General features: G+C 40.9%; 1 protein-coding gene across 3 annotated transcripts in view; it reads left to right on the plus strand.

The window, feature by feature from the left end:
• Nucleotides 1-16,656, plus strand: part of LOC125458253 (dedicator of cytokinesis protein 2-like) — a 604,879-nt gene that overhangs the window by 418,367 nt on the left and 169,856 nt on the right. For all 3 annotated transcript variants that reach the window (XM_048543364.1, XM_059650772.1, XM_059650774.1), the window contains exon 29: nt 2,593-2,687. In XM_048543364.1, coding sequence (XP_048399321.1) covers nt 2,593-2,687 — 95 coding nt within the window. The remainder of the gene's footprint in view (nt 1-2,592; nt 2,688-16,656) is intronic.

Consider the following 16,656-nt stretch of genomic DNA (forward strand, 5'->3'; position numbering starts at 1 on the left):
GACACTTCAGTGCAATTCTGAGGAAGTGCTGCATTGCCAGAGATGCCATCTTTCAATCTGTGTTGTGCAACTTGAGACACTGTTTGCCTGACCAGGTGGATATAAAAACCCTATGACATTAATCGAATGAAGGGCAGCGAATATTTACATCTCAGTAAATCTACATCACTTATGTGCAATATGGTTTGTAAATTTTTGGAAGCAGCATTACAATTATTTAATTGCTTGTGAGGTATTCTGAAAATAAGGAAAGTATGATATAAATGCACATTCTTTATTATGATTTTGCTATTTGCAAAAACTGAATACAATAATTACATTGAGTTTTGACTTCTGGCAGTGCAATCCCATTTGAAGCGCCTGGGGAAATGTTTTATTGTCACAGCTTGCAAATGTCAATATTTTTTATACTTCCTTGAATATCTATTAAAAAAATGCTAATTTCTTAAAATCCTTTGATGCAGGAAAGATTGCTTTGAACAAATAAGACAGTACAGCAAAGCAAAATGTTCAACCTATCAAGCCTCAACTATGCCAAAGATACAAATTCAACATAGGGCTTTGAAGGGGGAGATAAGCACAAAATCATTGCATCGATGCCCCTGGACAGAACCTGAGCTGGAAAATTGAAGCAGATTTTCAGTAGCCTCATGTCTGACGACACGCCTTCTGGATAGAGAAAAGGACAGCACTGAATTTAGCGTGGAAGGCAGGCAATTGGGATTAGAGAAAACAAAGCAGGCAGAAAAAAAACAACTTGCATTTATATAGTGAATTTAGCATACTATGGCATCATGTCTTATGTTAGAAAGTTGACAAAAGAAGCTGTACGAACATTAATTTGCTGTGTTTGTCTGCATATTTCATCAGTGATGTTCTGAACCAGTGGCCACCTGTGCTGCTGTCAGCATGGGCAGTCAGCAGTTCTAATGTGGTTTCTTCAAATCCAAAACCCATGTTTACAGGTTCCTTGACTCCTTGTCTCTGCAGATTAAGAATAGTTGCAGAACTTGAGAGGAATCCAATGAGCAGGTGAAAAATAAAGGTTTTTTTTATCTGGGCTATGGTATGAAAAATATGTTTGTACAACTGAGGAGAGTGCCGTCCGTTACGAGGAAAGGCTGAGGGACTTGAAACTGTTTTCGTTAGAGAGAAGAAGGTTGAACGGTGACTTAATTGAAGTATATAAAATAATCAGAGGGTTAGATAGGGTGGACAGGGAGAGCCTTTTTCCTGGGATGTTTTGGCGAGCACGAGGGGGCGGCACGGTGGCTCAGTGGTTAGCACTGCAGCCTCACAGCACCAGGGACCCGGGTTCGATTCCAGCCTCGGGCGACTGTCTGTGTGGAGTTTGCACATTCTCCCAGTGTCTGCGTGGGTTTCCTCCGGGTGCTCCGGTTTCCTCCCACAGTCCAAAGATGTGCAGGTTAGGTGGATTAGCTATGCTAAGTTGCCCATAGTGTTCAGGAGTGTGTGGGTGTAGGGGGATGGGTCTGGGTAGGATGCTTCATGGGGCGGTGTGGACTTGTTGGGCCGAAGGGCCTGTTTCCACGCTGTAGGTAATCTAATCTTTAAATTGAAAGATATAGGACAGATGTCAGAAGTGGTTTCTTTACTCAGAGGGTAGTAAGGGAATGGAATGCTTTGCCTGCAATGGTAGTAGATTCGCCAACTTTAGGTACATTTAACTCGTCATTGGATAAGCATATGGACGTACATGGAATACTATAGGTTAGATGGGCTTCAGATCGATATGACAAGTTGGCACAACATTGAGGGCCGAAGGGCCTGTACTGTGCTGTAATGTTCTATGTTCAATGTTGAATACATGATGGAGTTCAGCTCTCCCAGATGGACTGACAGTGTGGGCGATATCATTGGTTTGGAGTTTTGTACATTGAGGAAAAGAGAAAAAGCTAAATGAAATTCCGATTCAGTTGAGGACCGATCACTCCCGCTTGTTTGAAGTTGTGGATGTCAGGATCAGAATCAGCTGTAAAGCATTCCACAGCTGAAGAAATGTTCTGAAGTGTGTTTCCTATCTCTTATAACCCCTGACAGTTTCTGAGCCAAAGTTGATGTTTGAGTTAGTTTTAGAGGAATAGGCAAAATGGGCAGGATGACGCTCCTTATCTACAGCCAAACCTATTGTCCATTATGACATTTTAGAGAAAATGTAATGTTCTTCAAAATATATATTTTAACACCTTTGAAGTAATCTTTTAAAGAATGATTTTATAATTTTGCTTTTAAAATGAACATTCACATCCCATGCTTTCAAGAGAAAATGCAATGAGTAAATGAGGATTCTGAAGAAGGATCTCTCGACCCAAAACCTTAACTCTGATTTCTCTCCACAGATGCTTCCAGGCCTCCTGACCCTTTCCAGAAATCTCTGTTTTTGTTAGTGCTTTAAATGAGTAAATTTCCTTTATTAATTGTGCAGTGACAATCATTCGTGAATTATCAGCCTTTATGTGTTTGTTAAAGAACCAAAATTTTTGGGTGGTCTGACACTGAACATGATATGTACTTTCTGTTGCTTCTGGGTCAATTTCTTAGTCATTTCTAACTAATGCTTTTTTTCTTCAGGATTTCTTCATGGAAACTTTTATCCTGTTCAAGGATTTGATCGAGAAGAATGTCTACCCCAGTGACTGGATGGCTATGAGTATGGTGCAAAACAGGTAGGAGCTACAGATCCACATCACACACCATATGTCCTTCATGCCAACATTGCACAGCTGGCAACATCTGCACTTCTGAACCAGAAGGTTACAAGTTCATCTCCCACTCCAGATACCCAAACACATAATGTGCTAGCGCAGCAGAGGGTGGAAGATAAATTATACCAAGTGCCTGCCTGCTGTTTTAGCGGTGTTTATGGTGGAAAAGTTGGTTGGACAGACTTAGGAAATGAGTTCAACAGAAAATACAATGATGAGCAATGGCAGGTGTTTTAAAAAACAGCTCACAACAAACTATATGTATCAGTGAGGAAGAAAAACGCTTGCCAGGAACTTAATCAGGGAGGTTAAGGGCAGTAGCAAATTAAATTAAGAAAACATATACTATGACTAAAGTTAGTGGTAAATTGAGGGATTGGAAAATCATTAAAAGATGACCAAAATGAAAGGAAGAAATTAAACTATGTGAGAAAACTCACAAGTAATATGAATCAAAAACAGCAAGAGTTACTTTAAAATGGAAGAGAAAGAGCAACAGTAAACTTAGGCCATTTATGAGGCTGGGGAAATAAAAATGGGAAACCAAGAATTGGCAGATGAATTGAATAAAACTCCGTATCAGTCTTCACAGTAGAAGATGCGAGTAGCATCCTGAAAATATTCAATAAACAACAGGCTAAAGATAAGGAGGAAATAAACAAAATTAACTGTTGCTATGGACAAAAAAAATGTACAAGGGAAACTACTGGAGCTAAAGATTAGCAAGTCCCCTAAATTTAATGGGTTGCATCCTATGATTTTAAAGGAAGTAGCTGCAAAGACAGTGGTTGCACTAATTGTAATTTACCAAGGAGCCTTAGAGTCTGGCCCAGATGACTGGAAACTTGACGTCTATCATTGGGAAATGTTGGAGCCTATTGGAAAGGATGTAGTAGCGTAGCATTCAGAAACATAGAAAATAATCAAGCAGAGTCCACAAAGCTTCATCAAAGGCAAATCATGCCTGACAAAATTATTATGCTTCTTTGAGGAAGTAACAAGCAGGATAGATAAATGGGAACTACTAGATGTAATATCAGGCAAGTTGGTAACATAAGAGCCCATGGTTTTGGTCTGTTAGCATGGATAGAGAATTGGCTAAGATAGGCAGATTTTTAATCAGCTTGGAAAACATGGACTATTTGGAAAAGGCAGAAAGCTGCTTCTGCTCTGATGTTTTATGGTCTTAGGGATGTAAACAACCTTATGAAATTAATCAAAACAAATGGATACTTCTTGTGGACATAGTTTAAGGAGAAATGCCTGCCAGTCTCTGCCAAGCACTGAGCTTCAATTTAGCGATGCACATTACAGGTATTAATTAACCCTATGAGGGAATCATCATGATTTAGGGGCAGCACAATGTTTCAGTGGTTAGTACTGCAGCATCACAGCACCAGGGACCTGGGTTCGATTCCAGCCTCGGGCAACTGTCTGTGCAGAGTTTGCACATTCTCGCCATGTTACGTGGGTTTCCTCCAGGTGCTCCAATTTCCTCCTACAGTCCAAAGATGTGCAGACTAGGTGGATTGGCCGTGCTAAATTGCCCACAGTATTCAGGGATGTGTGGGTTATGGGGGAAGGGTCTGGGTGGGATGATACAAGGGGCAGTGTGGACGTGTTGGGCCAAATGGCCTGTTTCCACACTGTAGTGTATGTAATATCTAAAAATATGAGTTTAACCTCAGTTTAATCTTGGAAAGACACAGGCCCACAAACTGCTTACCCACAAATAATTCTGCTCATATTAGTTCAATGCCTTCTCAAAAACCTTAAGTTAAGAACAATCTTGCGATGTATTATGTATAACGGAAGAGCGGTTCATTCATTATTGATAGCCTGTTTCACTCTCTACATGAAATAATTCATTGCCTAATGACAGAGTGTGGCTCTAAAGTCTGTGGTGGCAAAGTGGGAGTAGCAGCAGTGAGATGCAATTTTTTTTTTGCCCACACGGTTCCTGGTAAAAAAAAGAGCTGGTTATTTGTACATGCAAACAGAAACCCAAGCTGTGCTCACCGGCATCTAATGCTACTTAAATGTTAATTCTTTTGCAAACTCTTCATTCACGGTCAAATCTTTTTCAACACACATTGGCATGAAATGAAATGAAGGCTGGAAGTTTCAGAAACACTCAGCAGTTGAGCCAATATGCACGTAGAGGAGGAGGAACAGGGTTGACCCTTGACATTGATGATCTTATATCTTGAGCACAAGATGTTACAAATGAATTTCAAGCAGCGACAGGGGACAGGAAAAAGAAAGAAGGCAATGGTCTCTAATTGGGTACAGGACAGGTAACTGAATAATATAAGTGTTGGCAGTGTCAGAAAATTTTAAAATAGCGATAGAACCTGAAAATGGAAATAGTGCAACCCAGAGGTTATGTGAACAGTTTGCAGCCAAGCAGAGGGAGCAGTTTGGAAAATTTGACCAGGTGGACAAGACTCCAATGTGCGGAGGAAAGAAAAGGAAGGTGATAACTGGTCCGTGGATCACCCTATCGGCCATTGACCATTCCCTTGTACACCCATCCTACCCCATTAGTCAACAGTGTTGTTCAACAACAAATAGGAGCTGCGGGTTTAAGTCCGTGAAGTGAGGCTGGAAGGCTCCAAACCACAAGACAGTTTTGGTGCTACTCCTTAAGCTTACATCAAGATTCTTTGGAATGAAGTAGGAAGCAAAATCAGTGTAGAATGGAGAAGTAAAATGTAGGGCAATCAAACAATCAAAATCCCACTTGACGTCGAAACTAAGATGATCAGCAAAGTTGGATATTTGGCTATTCTGGTTGTAAACTGATTAATCGTTTGAGCCAATTTCCTAGGTGCATTGGTTTAACAGTCACTAAACTAAAATAAGCAGGCTGGCTGCACTACAATGGTATCAAAAGGAAGTCCATATAAACTTAACATCTGAGAAAATAAAGGCTGAAAAATTTATAAGTATGTGTTCTAATGCTACTACCATTATTTGATGCCCATCTACTTTGGAGTGTCTTTGCTCAGTTTTATTGACGTTATAGATGCGTAAAGGGTATCACCTTGGCAAAGATACCGCAATGCAGCAGCACTATAAATTGAGTGTACAATGATCAGATGTTAGACAAAGCAGGTGCCTGAAATGAAATCACACCAATTTTGGTTTGGTTGAACCACGGGCAAATTGATTCATTTTTTGTGATCAACTAACCCAATCATCAATTATTTTGAGTTGTCCATTGAGCCAACTTGCTATCAAGACAGATGGCAATGACCCCATGGATATTATTAAGCTTTCATGGCTGAAGCTGACTGATTCAATAATGCAAATAGAATAGCAACAAAGTTCCAATATCAAGTAATTATCAATTAAATGATATTCAATGCATCTCAATCATAGCAGGATAAAGTGGCATTTCATCACTGAAATTAAACACCCTTCACTTCAGAAACAATGCTTTTTAAACAATGTCATTTTGAATTTAACTCTTGCATCAGACTCTTACAAGTCTTTTATTGTTACTTCCCTATTTCTCCAACAACCTTTCCCCCAGTTTCCTCCCCTGGGTCTACATCTTTCCCTAAGCCCTCCGGCACCTCACCAGTCTGCGCATGCTTCAGGTACCCACCCTGGACGGTTCTGGCAAATCAACCAGGTGCAGAGTCACTTTAATGCTGATCTGACACTTTCATTTGGCAACCGGACGAGGTATGGGCCATCTCCAGCTCCTTATCTAATTTGACTGCATCCCACCAGCCAGGATACATGAAGACTCAGGCTGAAGTTCAAAGCAAGCTTCTGGTCCTGAAACAGTTGAAATACAAATTCCAAGCTTTTGTGATTTTCTATGGCACTTTTTGTGCTGAAGGGGTTAATACATAGTCGCATATAATATAGCAAATTGACATTTTGTTTATTGAAAAGGTAAGCTCATAGCTAAGTAAATACAAACCAACAGAAATGCTTGAGGTGGTGTGAGAGTGACTGCCTTTGACTGTCTGCACATTAGAAGCCTCAGGAAATGTTAAGTCAGTGGGAGTTGAAGGAAATCTCTCTGCGTTTGGAATCATAAAAAGCAGATAGTTGCTGTTGAGGGAAGCCAATTATTTCAGTACCAGGATGTTTTTCAGGGTAGATATTTTCTAATCAACCTGTTAAGAGGTGTTATCAAACATCTCTGGAGTCGGTGGACTTGAACCTGGGTCTCCAAACTCAGAAGTAGGGACACTACCACTGCACTACAAGAGCTTTTATCATTCAATGTGCTAGGCTGAACCATCTTCAGCTACTTCTTCAATGATGTTCCATACATCAAAGTGCCAAAGGGAAGATGTTTGTTGGTGATTTCACGATGTTCAGCAACTTCACGATTTCTCAGATACTTAAGAGGTCCATGTTGATATGCAGCATGATGTGGGCAACATCCAGGTCTGGGTTAGTCAGCAGCAATTAATATATGTGCGATCCAAGTGCCAGTCAGTGGCCAAATCCAACATATCCCCCTTGACATCCAGTAACAACATCACTGCTGAATATTCTGCTATGGACATCTAGGGGTTATCATTGACCAAAAACTGACCGGACTGGCCATATAAATAGTGTAGCTACAATGGCAGGTCAAAGGTTGGGAACTTGTGCAGGGTGCAACTCACTTCCCAACTCCCTAAAGCCCATCCACTGTCCACAAGGCACAAGTCAGGAAGGTGATGAAATACTCCCTATTTGTCTGGGCGGATGCTCCTTCAATAATACGCAAGATGCTCAATTTCAGCCAGAAAATAACAACCCACTTGAATGGCACCCTATCCACCAACTTCAACACTCAGTATCTTAGACAGTGATTTACAGCAGCACCAGTGTGTATTATTTACAAGATTCATTGCGACAACTCACCACGGTTGCTCTAACAGCACCTTCCAAACTTAGAGCACTTCCTCTACCACTTAGAAGGACAACAGCAGCAGATCCATGGGAATACCAGGTCCTGCAAGTTCATTTCCAACCTATATGCCATACTGACATGGGACTGCATTGCGAGTCCTTTACTGCCATTAGTTCAAAAAGTGGAAGTGCCTCCCTAACAGCACTGCGGGTCCACCTAAACCACACAGGCTGCAGTGGTTCAAAAAGCCAGATCACCAGCACTTTCTCCAGGGCAATTAGGGATGGGCAATAAATATTTGCCTATCCACAGTCCATGAGTTGATGGATTAAAAACTTTTGGTTTAATGCAGAGATAATCATATACCATCAGCACTATGTCTCATCCAGTAGCTTACTGCAGCATGGAAATCATATACTGGAAAAAAAACAGCAGAGTAAGAGAGCTGTAAACTTACAGTCATGGGACATTGCGCCTGAAATGAATAACGTGTAATCACATTTTGGATGGATAGAAGGTAGACAAGACGATTTCTGTTGCACTTGCTCCAGTGTCTAATCTCACTTTGGCTGATCATTAAGTCAGCCCTGTGTCAAGAGAGACAGGATACAGAACATGTAGGTTGTGGTTGCATTGCTCAGCTACCCCTTGTTGTAGGTGAGTGAATAGCACAGACACAGGAACTCTGTGTGACTCAGGCAGACAAAAGGTATCAGGAGCAAGGGCAAAAATATATATTTTTTAACTCATTCAAAACGTTTCTTCCTACCAGTTATGTACAAAATCAAATACTGCAGATGCTGGAAGCTTAAAAAAAACATAGAAATCACTGGGAAATAAAAACTCAGCAGGTTTGGCAGCATCTGAAGAGAGAGAAAAAGAGTTATTCTTTGGATTTGACGACCTGTCTGTATAACTGCATGTGTGTCTTCAGAGAACCTGCCTCATATTCTGAGTATTTCCAACATTTTCTGTCTTTAAGAGAAATTGCTGGAGAAACTCAGCAGGTCTGGCAGCATCTGTGGAGAGAAAGCGGAGTCAACATTCTGAGTCCAGTGAATCTCCTTTAGAACAGACTTGAACATGCATTAACTCTATATCTCTCTCTGCAGATGCTGCCGGACTTGCTGAGCTTTTTCAGCCATTTCTGTCTTTTTTTTTCAGATTTCCAACATATAGAGCCACGGAGTCATATATTTATGCAGCATGGAAACAGAGCCTTCAGCCCAACCAGTCCATGCTGAACATCAAACCAAACTAAACTATTCCCATGGGCCTGCTCCTGGCCCATTTCCCTCCAAACATTTCTTATTCATGTACCTATCTTTTAAACACTGTATTTCTACTCACATCAACCACTTCCTCAGAAAGTTTGTTCCACACACGAAACACCCCCTGTGTAAAAAAATTATCTCTCATCTCTTTTTCAAATCTATCTCCTCTCACCTTAAAAATGTGTTCCCTATTCTTGAAATCCCCCATCTTAAGGAAAAGACAACTACCATTAACTCTATCTATACCGCTCATTTATTTTAATGTTCTGCTTTTAAATCAGTTCAAAACCTTATTTTGCCTCTTCAGTCAAGGATTCCAATAATCATCCTGCTGTAGCCTTTGATTTGATTATTCTGCAGTTAAAGCATCTGCTGCAACATATTAGAGTTTATTTTTAACCAGTATTTGCCTCACTCTCCTTTCACAACACAGCGATTATAAAAAAAGCAATGACAACAAATTAAGGCAATTTATTTTCTTTAATTGATAATCAGTGCTCAACTTTATTCAAGTGTGTCTCTTCAAGACTGTCCTCTATCTTCCTCATGTGCTCAAACACTAAGCTGAATTGGTTGCTCCCTGTGAGAGATGGTGCCTGGAAGAATAATTCTCTCAAACAACTAGTGTTTCCCTTGCTGCACAATGTAAAGGCAAAGATGGACCACTCACTCTCCTCTCTGTACTGTACAGAATTGCCCATTCAAAGCATTGTGTCCTGTATGGTGGTCATCTGCTTTTCTCACAGCTCTGACTAGATACAAAGCTGCCTATCACTCTGGTTGCCTCAACGGCACTCACTGTCAGTTCTCCATGAGGACTTTTGTGTCTGCACAAGATCAAGCAATTGAAATTAAATTCATTTCCATTTCACATATACTTGCATGACTTTTCAATCAAAACTGCATTTTGCTGATAAAGATACAAAGTGATCCAGGTGGTTGCTTTTGTTTCCAATCGGCAATCTCACTTTCTCTTCATAATTGAGAAAGAAAAAAAAATTGTACTTTTATAATGCTTTTCACAGTCACCAGATGCTTTACAACTAATGAAGTATTTTTGAAGTACAGTAACTGGTAATATAAGAGTCAATCTGCTCACAGTAAGATCATGAGCACCATACGAATGGGACCTGCATTCCCTCTAATTTCTGCCGGTCTTCTGAGGGCCGTGCGTGCTGGGTGGCTGGAGAAAATGGATGTGGGAGCTGTTGGCAGACATCTCAGAGTGTCTGTGCACCTACACAATTTAGAGGGAATGCTCATCAAGACCAGATAATCTGTCTTATCAGTACAGAAGAAGAATCATACTGGATTCAAAACGTTCACTCTGTTCCTCCCTACACCAGTGCTGTCAGATCTCACCCCACCCCGGTGCAGACAAATACCTCAGCTTGCTGGTGAACCATCTACCACTGGCACATACAAGTCATGTTTCAAATCCATGTTAATATGTAATCCTTAAAAGGGAGACATAATCATCATTCATGCTCATGCATCCCATCATGTTCATAGTCTGTAATACCTCTCAAGAGGCTTCAATTTGTTTGTACTGCATCTCTCCTTTGTAAAGCTTCCCTGACAGCTCATCAGTGTGACATTCCAGCATCTCTCCCTCTCACTCTCCCCTTAGAGAGCCACTGAATTTACATTCAACATCATTTCAGCTGTCTCAGTTTTTCCTTTGAAATATATGTTGGAATTAAAGTTCAAAATGTCTATGAGTGATCCAAAGTTTTGATCTATGACCATCTCCAACCAATGTTTGTTGCAGTGGCAGAGTTTGTGAGCTCAGCTAATGTATTAGCCCATGGAACAGTCTTAAACATTTATGTATGTGCCGTAGGAGGTAGCCATTCAGACCATCGTACCTCGAAAGTGTTGTTCAATTAGCCTAACCACACCCCCTCTTGAATTTCCTTCACATCCCACCAGTATTTCCATTTTAGAGTATATCAACTTCTCTTTTAATTTGATTTGATTTAGTTTATTACTGTCACATGTGCCTTCGTACAGGGAAAAGTTTTGTAAAAGTTTTGAAAGTTAAGAATGGATGCATCACCCATTCAGAGTGGGGATTCTAGACCACAATAAGGCATTTGGACAAGGAGAGGTGGGCAGGAAATTGGAAGCAATATTAATGGCAGGATCTATTTGAAAGGTTTGTGCTTGGTTTCTCACTTGACAGTATATCTGTCTGTTGAGCAAAAGGACATGCTGCACAAGGCAAGGGCTAGGGTGGTGAGAAATAGGAGAGATAGTGGTTTGTAGTGTGGGGAAGAGGGAGATTGTTGTCAGTGGGTGATGTGGTTGTAGGGGGAAGAGACTATTGTCTGTAGGACTATGGAGTGGCAGTTGAGATTGTGATCAGAAGGGGATTGTGGCTAAATCATTTGGCTTTGTGGGGGGACAGGCGTAATTGTGATCGGGAAGGATTGCTTTCAAGGAGAGGAGACTATGACCATTGGGTCTGGCTGATTGTACAGCTGTGGACTAAAAACAAAAAGTTGCTGGAAATCACAGTGAGCCAGGCAGCATCTGTGGAGAGAGGGCAAAGCAACGTCTTGAGTCTAGGTCTTCATCAGAGCCCAGCCATGGCATAAACATACTTAACTTAGCGTTGTGGCCTGCTACGTCTACTTTTACCAACTGATTTTGCCTGGCCCTGTGGTAACACACACCAAAGTTTTGATGTCTTCGGAACATGTCACTCACCCAGGGCTGATCTACTTTCACTAAAACCTGAAATGGTGGTGGGAGGATAGAGAAGTTAACTTTGCTTATTTTCTCCTCTGATACAAACACTGTCACAGTACTCAGGGGGTTAAAATGACCCCTCCTGCCTCTGAGTAATTACAATTTTCCTGTACTAGGGACATGCCAATTCCAGCTCTTTTCCTCCCTGACCACATTTCGCTTCCACCGACTGAGATTGTAACTGCTCCTTTTCTCCCCCTCTCACAGTGGAATTCTCAAACTGCATGTCGGGAGGATTTCAGATGAAGATCAGTCCTTGTAGGCTGCCCTTTATCTTTCAGTGTAGGTTAGCAGGTGTGTCGTTCATTCTATGGAGAGCTGACTGTTATGCTCTATTAAATTTCAGATTTTCTGTTTGCTCTCAGACCACCTGTGCCAACTTTTAATTAGACCTTCAGAGGAATTTGGTAACACGCAAACACTCCAAAACAAAAGAGTTTCGGCAACTATGAATACATCAATGATCTCCCTTGGAGAATAGCCCAACTGTAATGCAGCTTCAGCCCAACATCTTAATTATCTTTTGCCTCACAGTTAACGTTAACACATCTCTTTCACTTTTGAGAGGTAGTTTAAAATCCAGCCCAGACTGATGCAGGGAGGCTTACAGTCTAGGTGGATCCAATGGGAGCACTGAGCTCAGACAATCTTCAGCAAGTTTCTAATGAGCGTAAGCAGAATTTGTTGGTAGAATATGAATGTGGCAACAATTGCCCGCAAAGATCCGCAAGATTTGTAGCAGATCTGAAACTTAAACATTCTTCTGTAAGTCCCCACTCCTTTCTTAGCAGTATGTAGATTGATAGAGTAATAATCTAACTCCGCGCTTACTTCATTGTAATCACACATTGTGACTATAAAGGGTGGGAATATTTTTTGCTGACATGAGATGGCCCTTATAAAGCAGTAATATTTTGGCAGAGATAACAAAGTATGGAGTTGAAGGAACACAGCAGGCCAGGCAGCATCAGTGGAGCAGGAAAGCTGATGTTTCTGATCGGAACCCATTCTTCAGAAGAATTTCTGAATATATTTCATTTCTTAAGAAGGATACTGACCCAAAACATCAGCTTTCCTGCTCCTCTGATGTGGCCTGGCCTGCTGTGTTCCTCCAGGTCCACACTTTGTTATCCCTGAGTCCAGCATCTGCAGTTCTTGCTACCTCAATATTTTGTCAGATCTGCTTGTCTTTATCAAAATCTGTAATATCTAATTCTTTACTTCACACGACAGAGATCATACTAGCTTATGAATGGAAACCCAGTGCTAGAGGAGTGGAAGAACAATGTCAATTTCATTCTATGCCTTCTGAGTTGTAGCCTGAAATTTGCAAACATTTGTTTGACCTTGCCAACTAGAAGGTAACAAGCTTTTGATGAGGAACATATACATGATGTCCCAAAAGGCTCATGCTTACTTACCAGCTAATGATCATAACCTTGGCCCAGCCATATCATTCCATAAGGATAAAGTCAGAGTTTATTTAGAAAGTTGAGTTGGAGTTGAGCAACTATTTATCTCCTGTGCCAGTTAGCTCAGGCTGTAAATGTGAAAGATTCAATCCGTGGCATTGAGGGATTGGCTTATGAGGAGAGATGGAGGAGGCTGGGCCAGTAATCCCCAGAGAGTCGAAGAATGAGGGGTGACCTGACTAACACTTACAAAATTTGTACAGAGCCTGATATCGAGTAGAGCCTGATAGTTTGACCCTTGTAGAGATTGTTATGAGGTCAGCCAGGTGGGCCTCATAGAATATGAATTGTCTGATTATCTCTGTTCTTCTGGTCTAATCAGGGAGCCCTGGCTGACTGATATAAACAGGCATGTCAGGAGTTGTTCTCACTCTAAGAGCTGGCTCTGGTGAAGCTGGATCAGTGACAAAGACTGTCCATGTGTAAATAAAAGGTGGTTTGGTGATGGGATGCTGGCTTCTGTGGAGTTATTTCAGCCCTGGTCTATTTCATTACTGTTGAATCCAATGTTTCCATTGAGTATGCCTGAGCAGATTTAGAATTGCAGAGTAGGAGAGAGAAGAAAATTCTCTCTGATTAATTTGGGTTGATGAATGAAGGACTTGAAAATACAAAAGAAATCACACTTTATGGTCCTCTCGACACAGTTTTTATAATTAATACCTTGTTTAGTGTATTGATTAATCAAAGGTTCAGCTAAACAGACTATTTCTTTCCTACTGTTAAAATTGTAGCTCCCACAAACTCGATATTTAAAAGCCTAAATTCAAACTGCTATAACTTTGATCAATAGTGTGAGTTCTCAATTTAAAGACTTTCCTCCACCCAGCATCAGGTGATTTGGTGCTAATCAGACAGGGAGTGACAGAGGCAAATAATATCACACCATGAACAATCCACATTGTTCCATCTTTGATGCGATCCCACTCTTATTAATATTTCACTGGTGTGGGCATACTTCTCAATGTTGAAAGAAATTCTAAGCATCGCCATTCCATTAACTGACAGACACTCTGATTTGAAACAGAACTATAGCTAGTGGTTCTTTCAGTCTCAGGGTCTTGCAGCTATATTGGTTTGACTGGATAGCTATGACAATTATGAATGCTTTGATCAATTCTAGAACCCATGACTCTGTCAGTTAGAAATACAAGGAGAGGCAGATGGCATGGAAAACCAGCACCTACAAATTGCCCTGAGTTATATAATATCCTGACTGAACTATATTGCTATTCCTTCACTGACACTAGGGAGAATTCTGGAGCTCCCTTCATAACTGTACTATGGGTGTCTCTGCAGCCCAAGGACTACAATGGCTCAAGTTAACTGCTTACTCCTATCTTCTTTTAAATAATTAAGGATAGGCTTAAACTTTTTTTTAAAAAAAAGCTGGAAAGATAAAGCTAGTCTGAGATCAACAGGTGATTTATAAACACAGCTACTGAGATAAAGAAATGACAGCTTAAAGAGTTTAAAAGAACATTTTCTGCCATTGATGCCATTTCTGAATAGAGCCTAATATAATTGCTTCAGGGTTAACTGTTTCTCTGTAGGAGTCTGGTTTATTTTGAAATATCAAAGATAGATTTTGCAAGGAGCCTTTGTTAAATGGTCACAGATACTTTTTTCATGACTGCGATTACATAAATCCTCAAGGCCGTGCACAGTGGTTAATGATGTATACACTACAGAGAAGACATGATACATAGAGAAGCCAATGCATAGCATTGGGTTCCTGAAGGAGCATTAAGGAAGCATGGAGGGGAATAGGGTGCTGAGAGTGGGATTGGATGGGGTAGCTGAGGGATGGGTGGCATGAAGTTGGGATGATGTAGGGAGTAGGGTGTCATCTCCAAGAACCAAGTGGACGCCTTCTGAACAAACCCATCTCCACACATTCCACCACGACTCTCAAACTGCACTGAGAGCCTGAACCACGTGCGAAAACACTAAATTTCCAGGTAGTGTCATTCATTAGACAGATGTGGGTTTGAGAAGTTGGGCCTGTCGCACGTTTTCCTCACCGGATGTAAAATTGAAATCCTAAACCGAAACAACACAGAACAGAATCTCCCTCAATTACTTTTATTTATTTATTTGTTCATAACCAATTGAGGACAGCAGCTGGACTTTCTGACCTCAAATGATAGTGAAGATCAAAAGTAGGTGTTGGGGAGAGATTCAGAAAGCAGCTTGACTTCTGCGTTCAAAAGTACAATCGATCTTTGAGGCCAGAGAGCACTCTGAATCTGGTCTTTATATGGGCCCCAGTCACCCTCTAAATCCCATCTCAGATCAGATGAGAGGTCAATGATGCTCTGCCTTCCTCAGTCTGATACAGCATGTTTGTACATCTCACATCACAATAATTACATGCAACATTGTCATTGTTCCTTCCCCGTTCATCTATACATCCAGTCCTATGAAACACCTGATCAATGACGGACACCCGATGGACATTCCTAGGTTCACCGTGATCTTGTGATGTTTACCAGACATTGTAATAATCAGGCCTTGGGATCTTATAGTGCACCCTATTAATTCACATTCCAAAGTTATACTCCTTCAGACATTTTCCAAACTTGTTTATCTATAAGGGCTGCTCGAATTCTGTTATTCATTGTATTCATTGATATCCCTATCATATTCTGTTACTCATCTTATGTTTCCCATTGTCCTAATCGCAGGGAGATACATAGGGAAATTAGTTCATACTAATTGCTTATGAGATTTATAATATTAGTTCTAATATAAAGTTAGCTATAGTGAAGTTTTATGCTTACACCTGCTGTTAGCATTCTTTAGCTAATTAGTTGTGAGCAGTTTCTGCTCCCCCTGACCTTGGAGGCTCAGTTAGACACTACTCCTCTATCTTACAGCTGCATCATAACTCATTCTGGTTACATCCTGTCTGAGATGGAATTTACTGCCCCTACTCTGATTAACTCTTACCTAATAAGACATCTTTTTCATTGATAAGACAAAAACTCAATTGCTTTCAAAGCCCAATGATCTTGTCTGATCTCCTAGCTTTTTAGGGGTCATAATCCCAATCATATCATTTGTCTCTGTTATTGCGAGATCCTAATTTACTTTTTACTGCTTGCTACATACCTCAGGCTATCTGTTCACTCACATCTCTTATTGAACTACCTCCTACTCATCTGCAGCTGTTGTTTTTAACAGAATTTCTTGTATATTAATTTGAGAGATTCTTAGTTCAAAAGTAGACCTGCTGTTTTCCAGGCTCATTCCCACCTGTGCCATGCGGATGTGAGGTGAGGACCGGAACGGTTACCTGCTCACAGGCAACAGGAAAGCATCAGGTTAATGAAGAGTCTAACTCAAGACAGTTTAAGGGAAGGCAACTTGCTGTCCAGAGAGGCCGAGAGGCCCCTCCTGCCTGCCTGATCACAAACCACTCTGTAGACGAGTTTTGACAGGGCCCTTTCTCTTACTCACCTTCCATTGTTGCTGCACTAGGATTAGAAAACCTTGACTGGCTCCACAACTTTGAGAACCTTCTTCCCCCATTTTTAACTAGACAGGGAACCTGTCTCCTT

The sequence above is a fragment of the Stegostoma tigrinum genome, chromosome 13, assembly GCF_030684315.1.
Source record: "Stegostoma tigrinum isolate sSteTig4 chromosome 13, sSteTig4.hap1, whole genome shotgun sequence".
Taxonomy (NCBI): domain Eukaryota; kingdom Metazoa; phylum Chordata; class Chondrichthyes; order Orectolobiformes; family Stegostomatidae; genus Stegostoma; species Stegostoma tigrinum.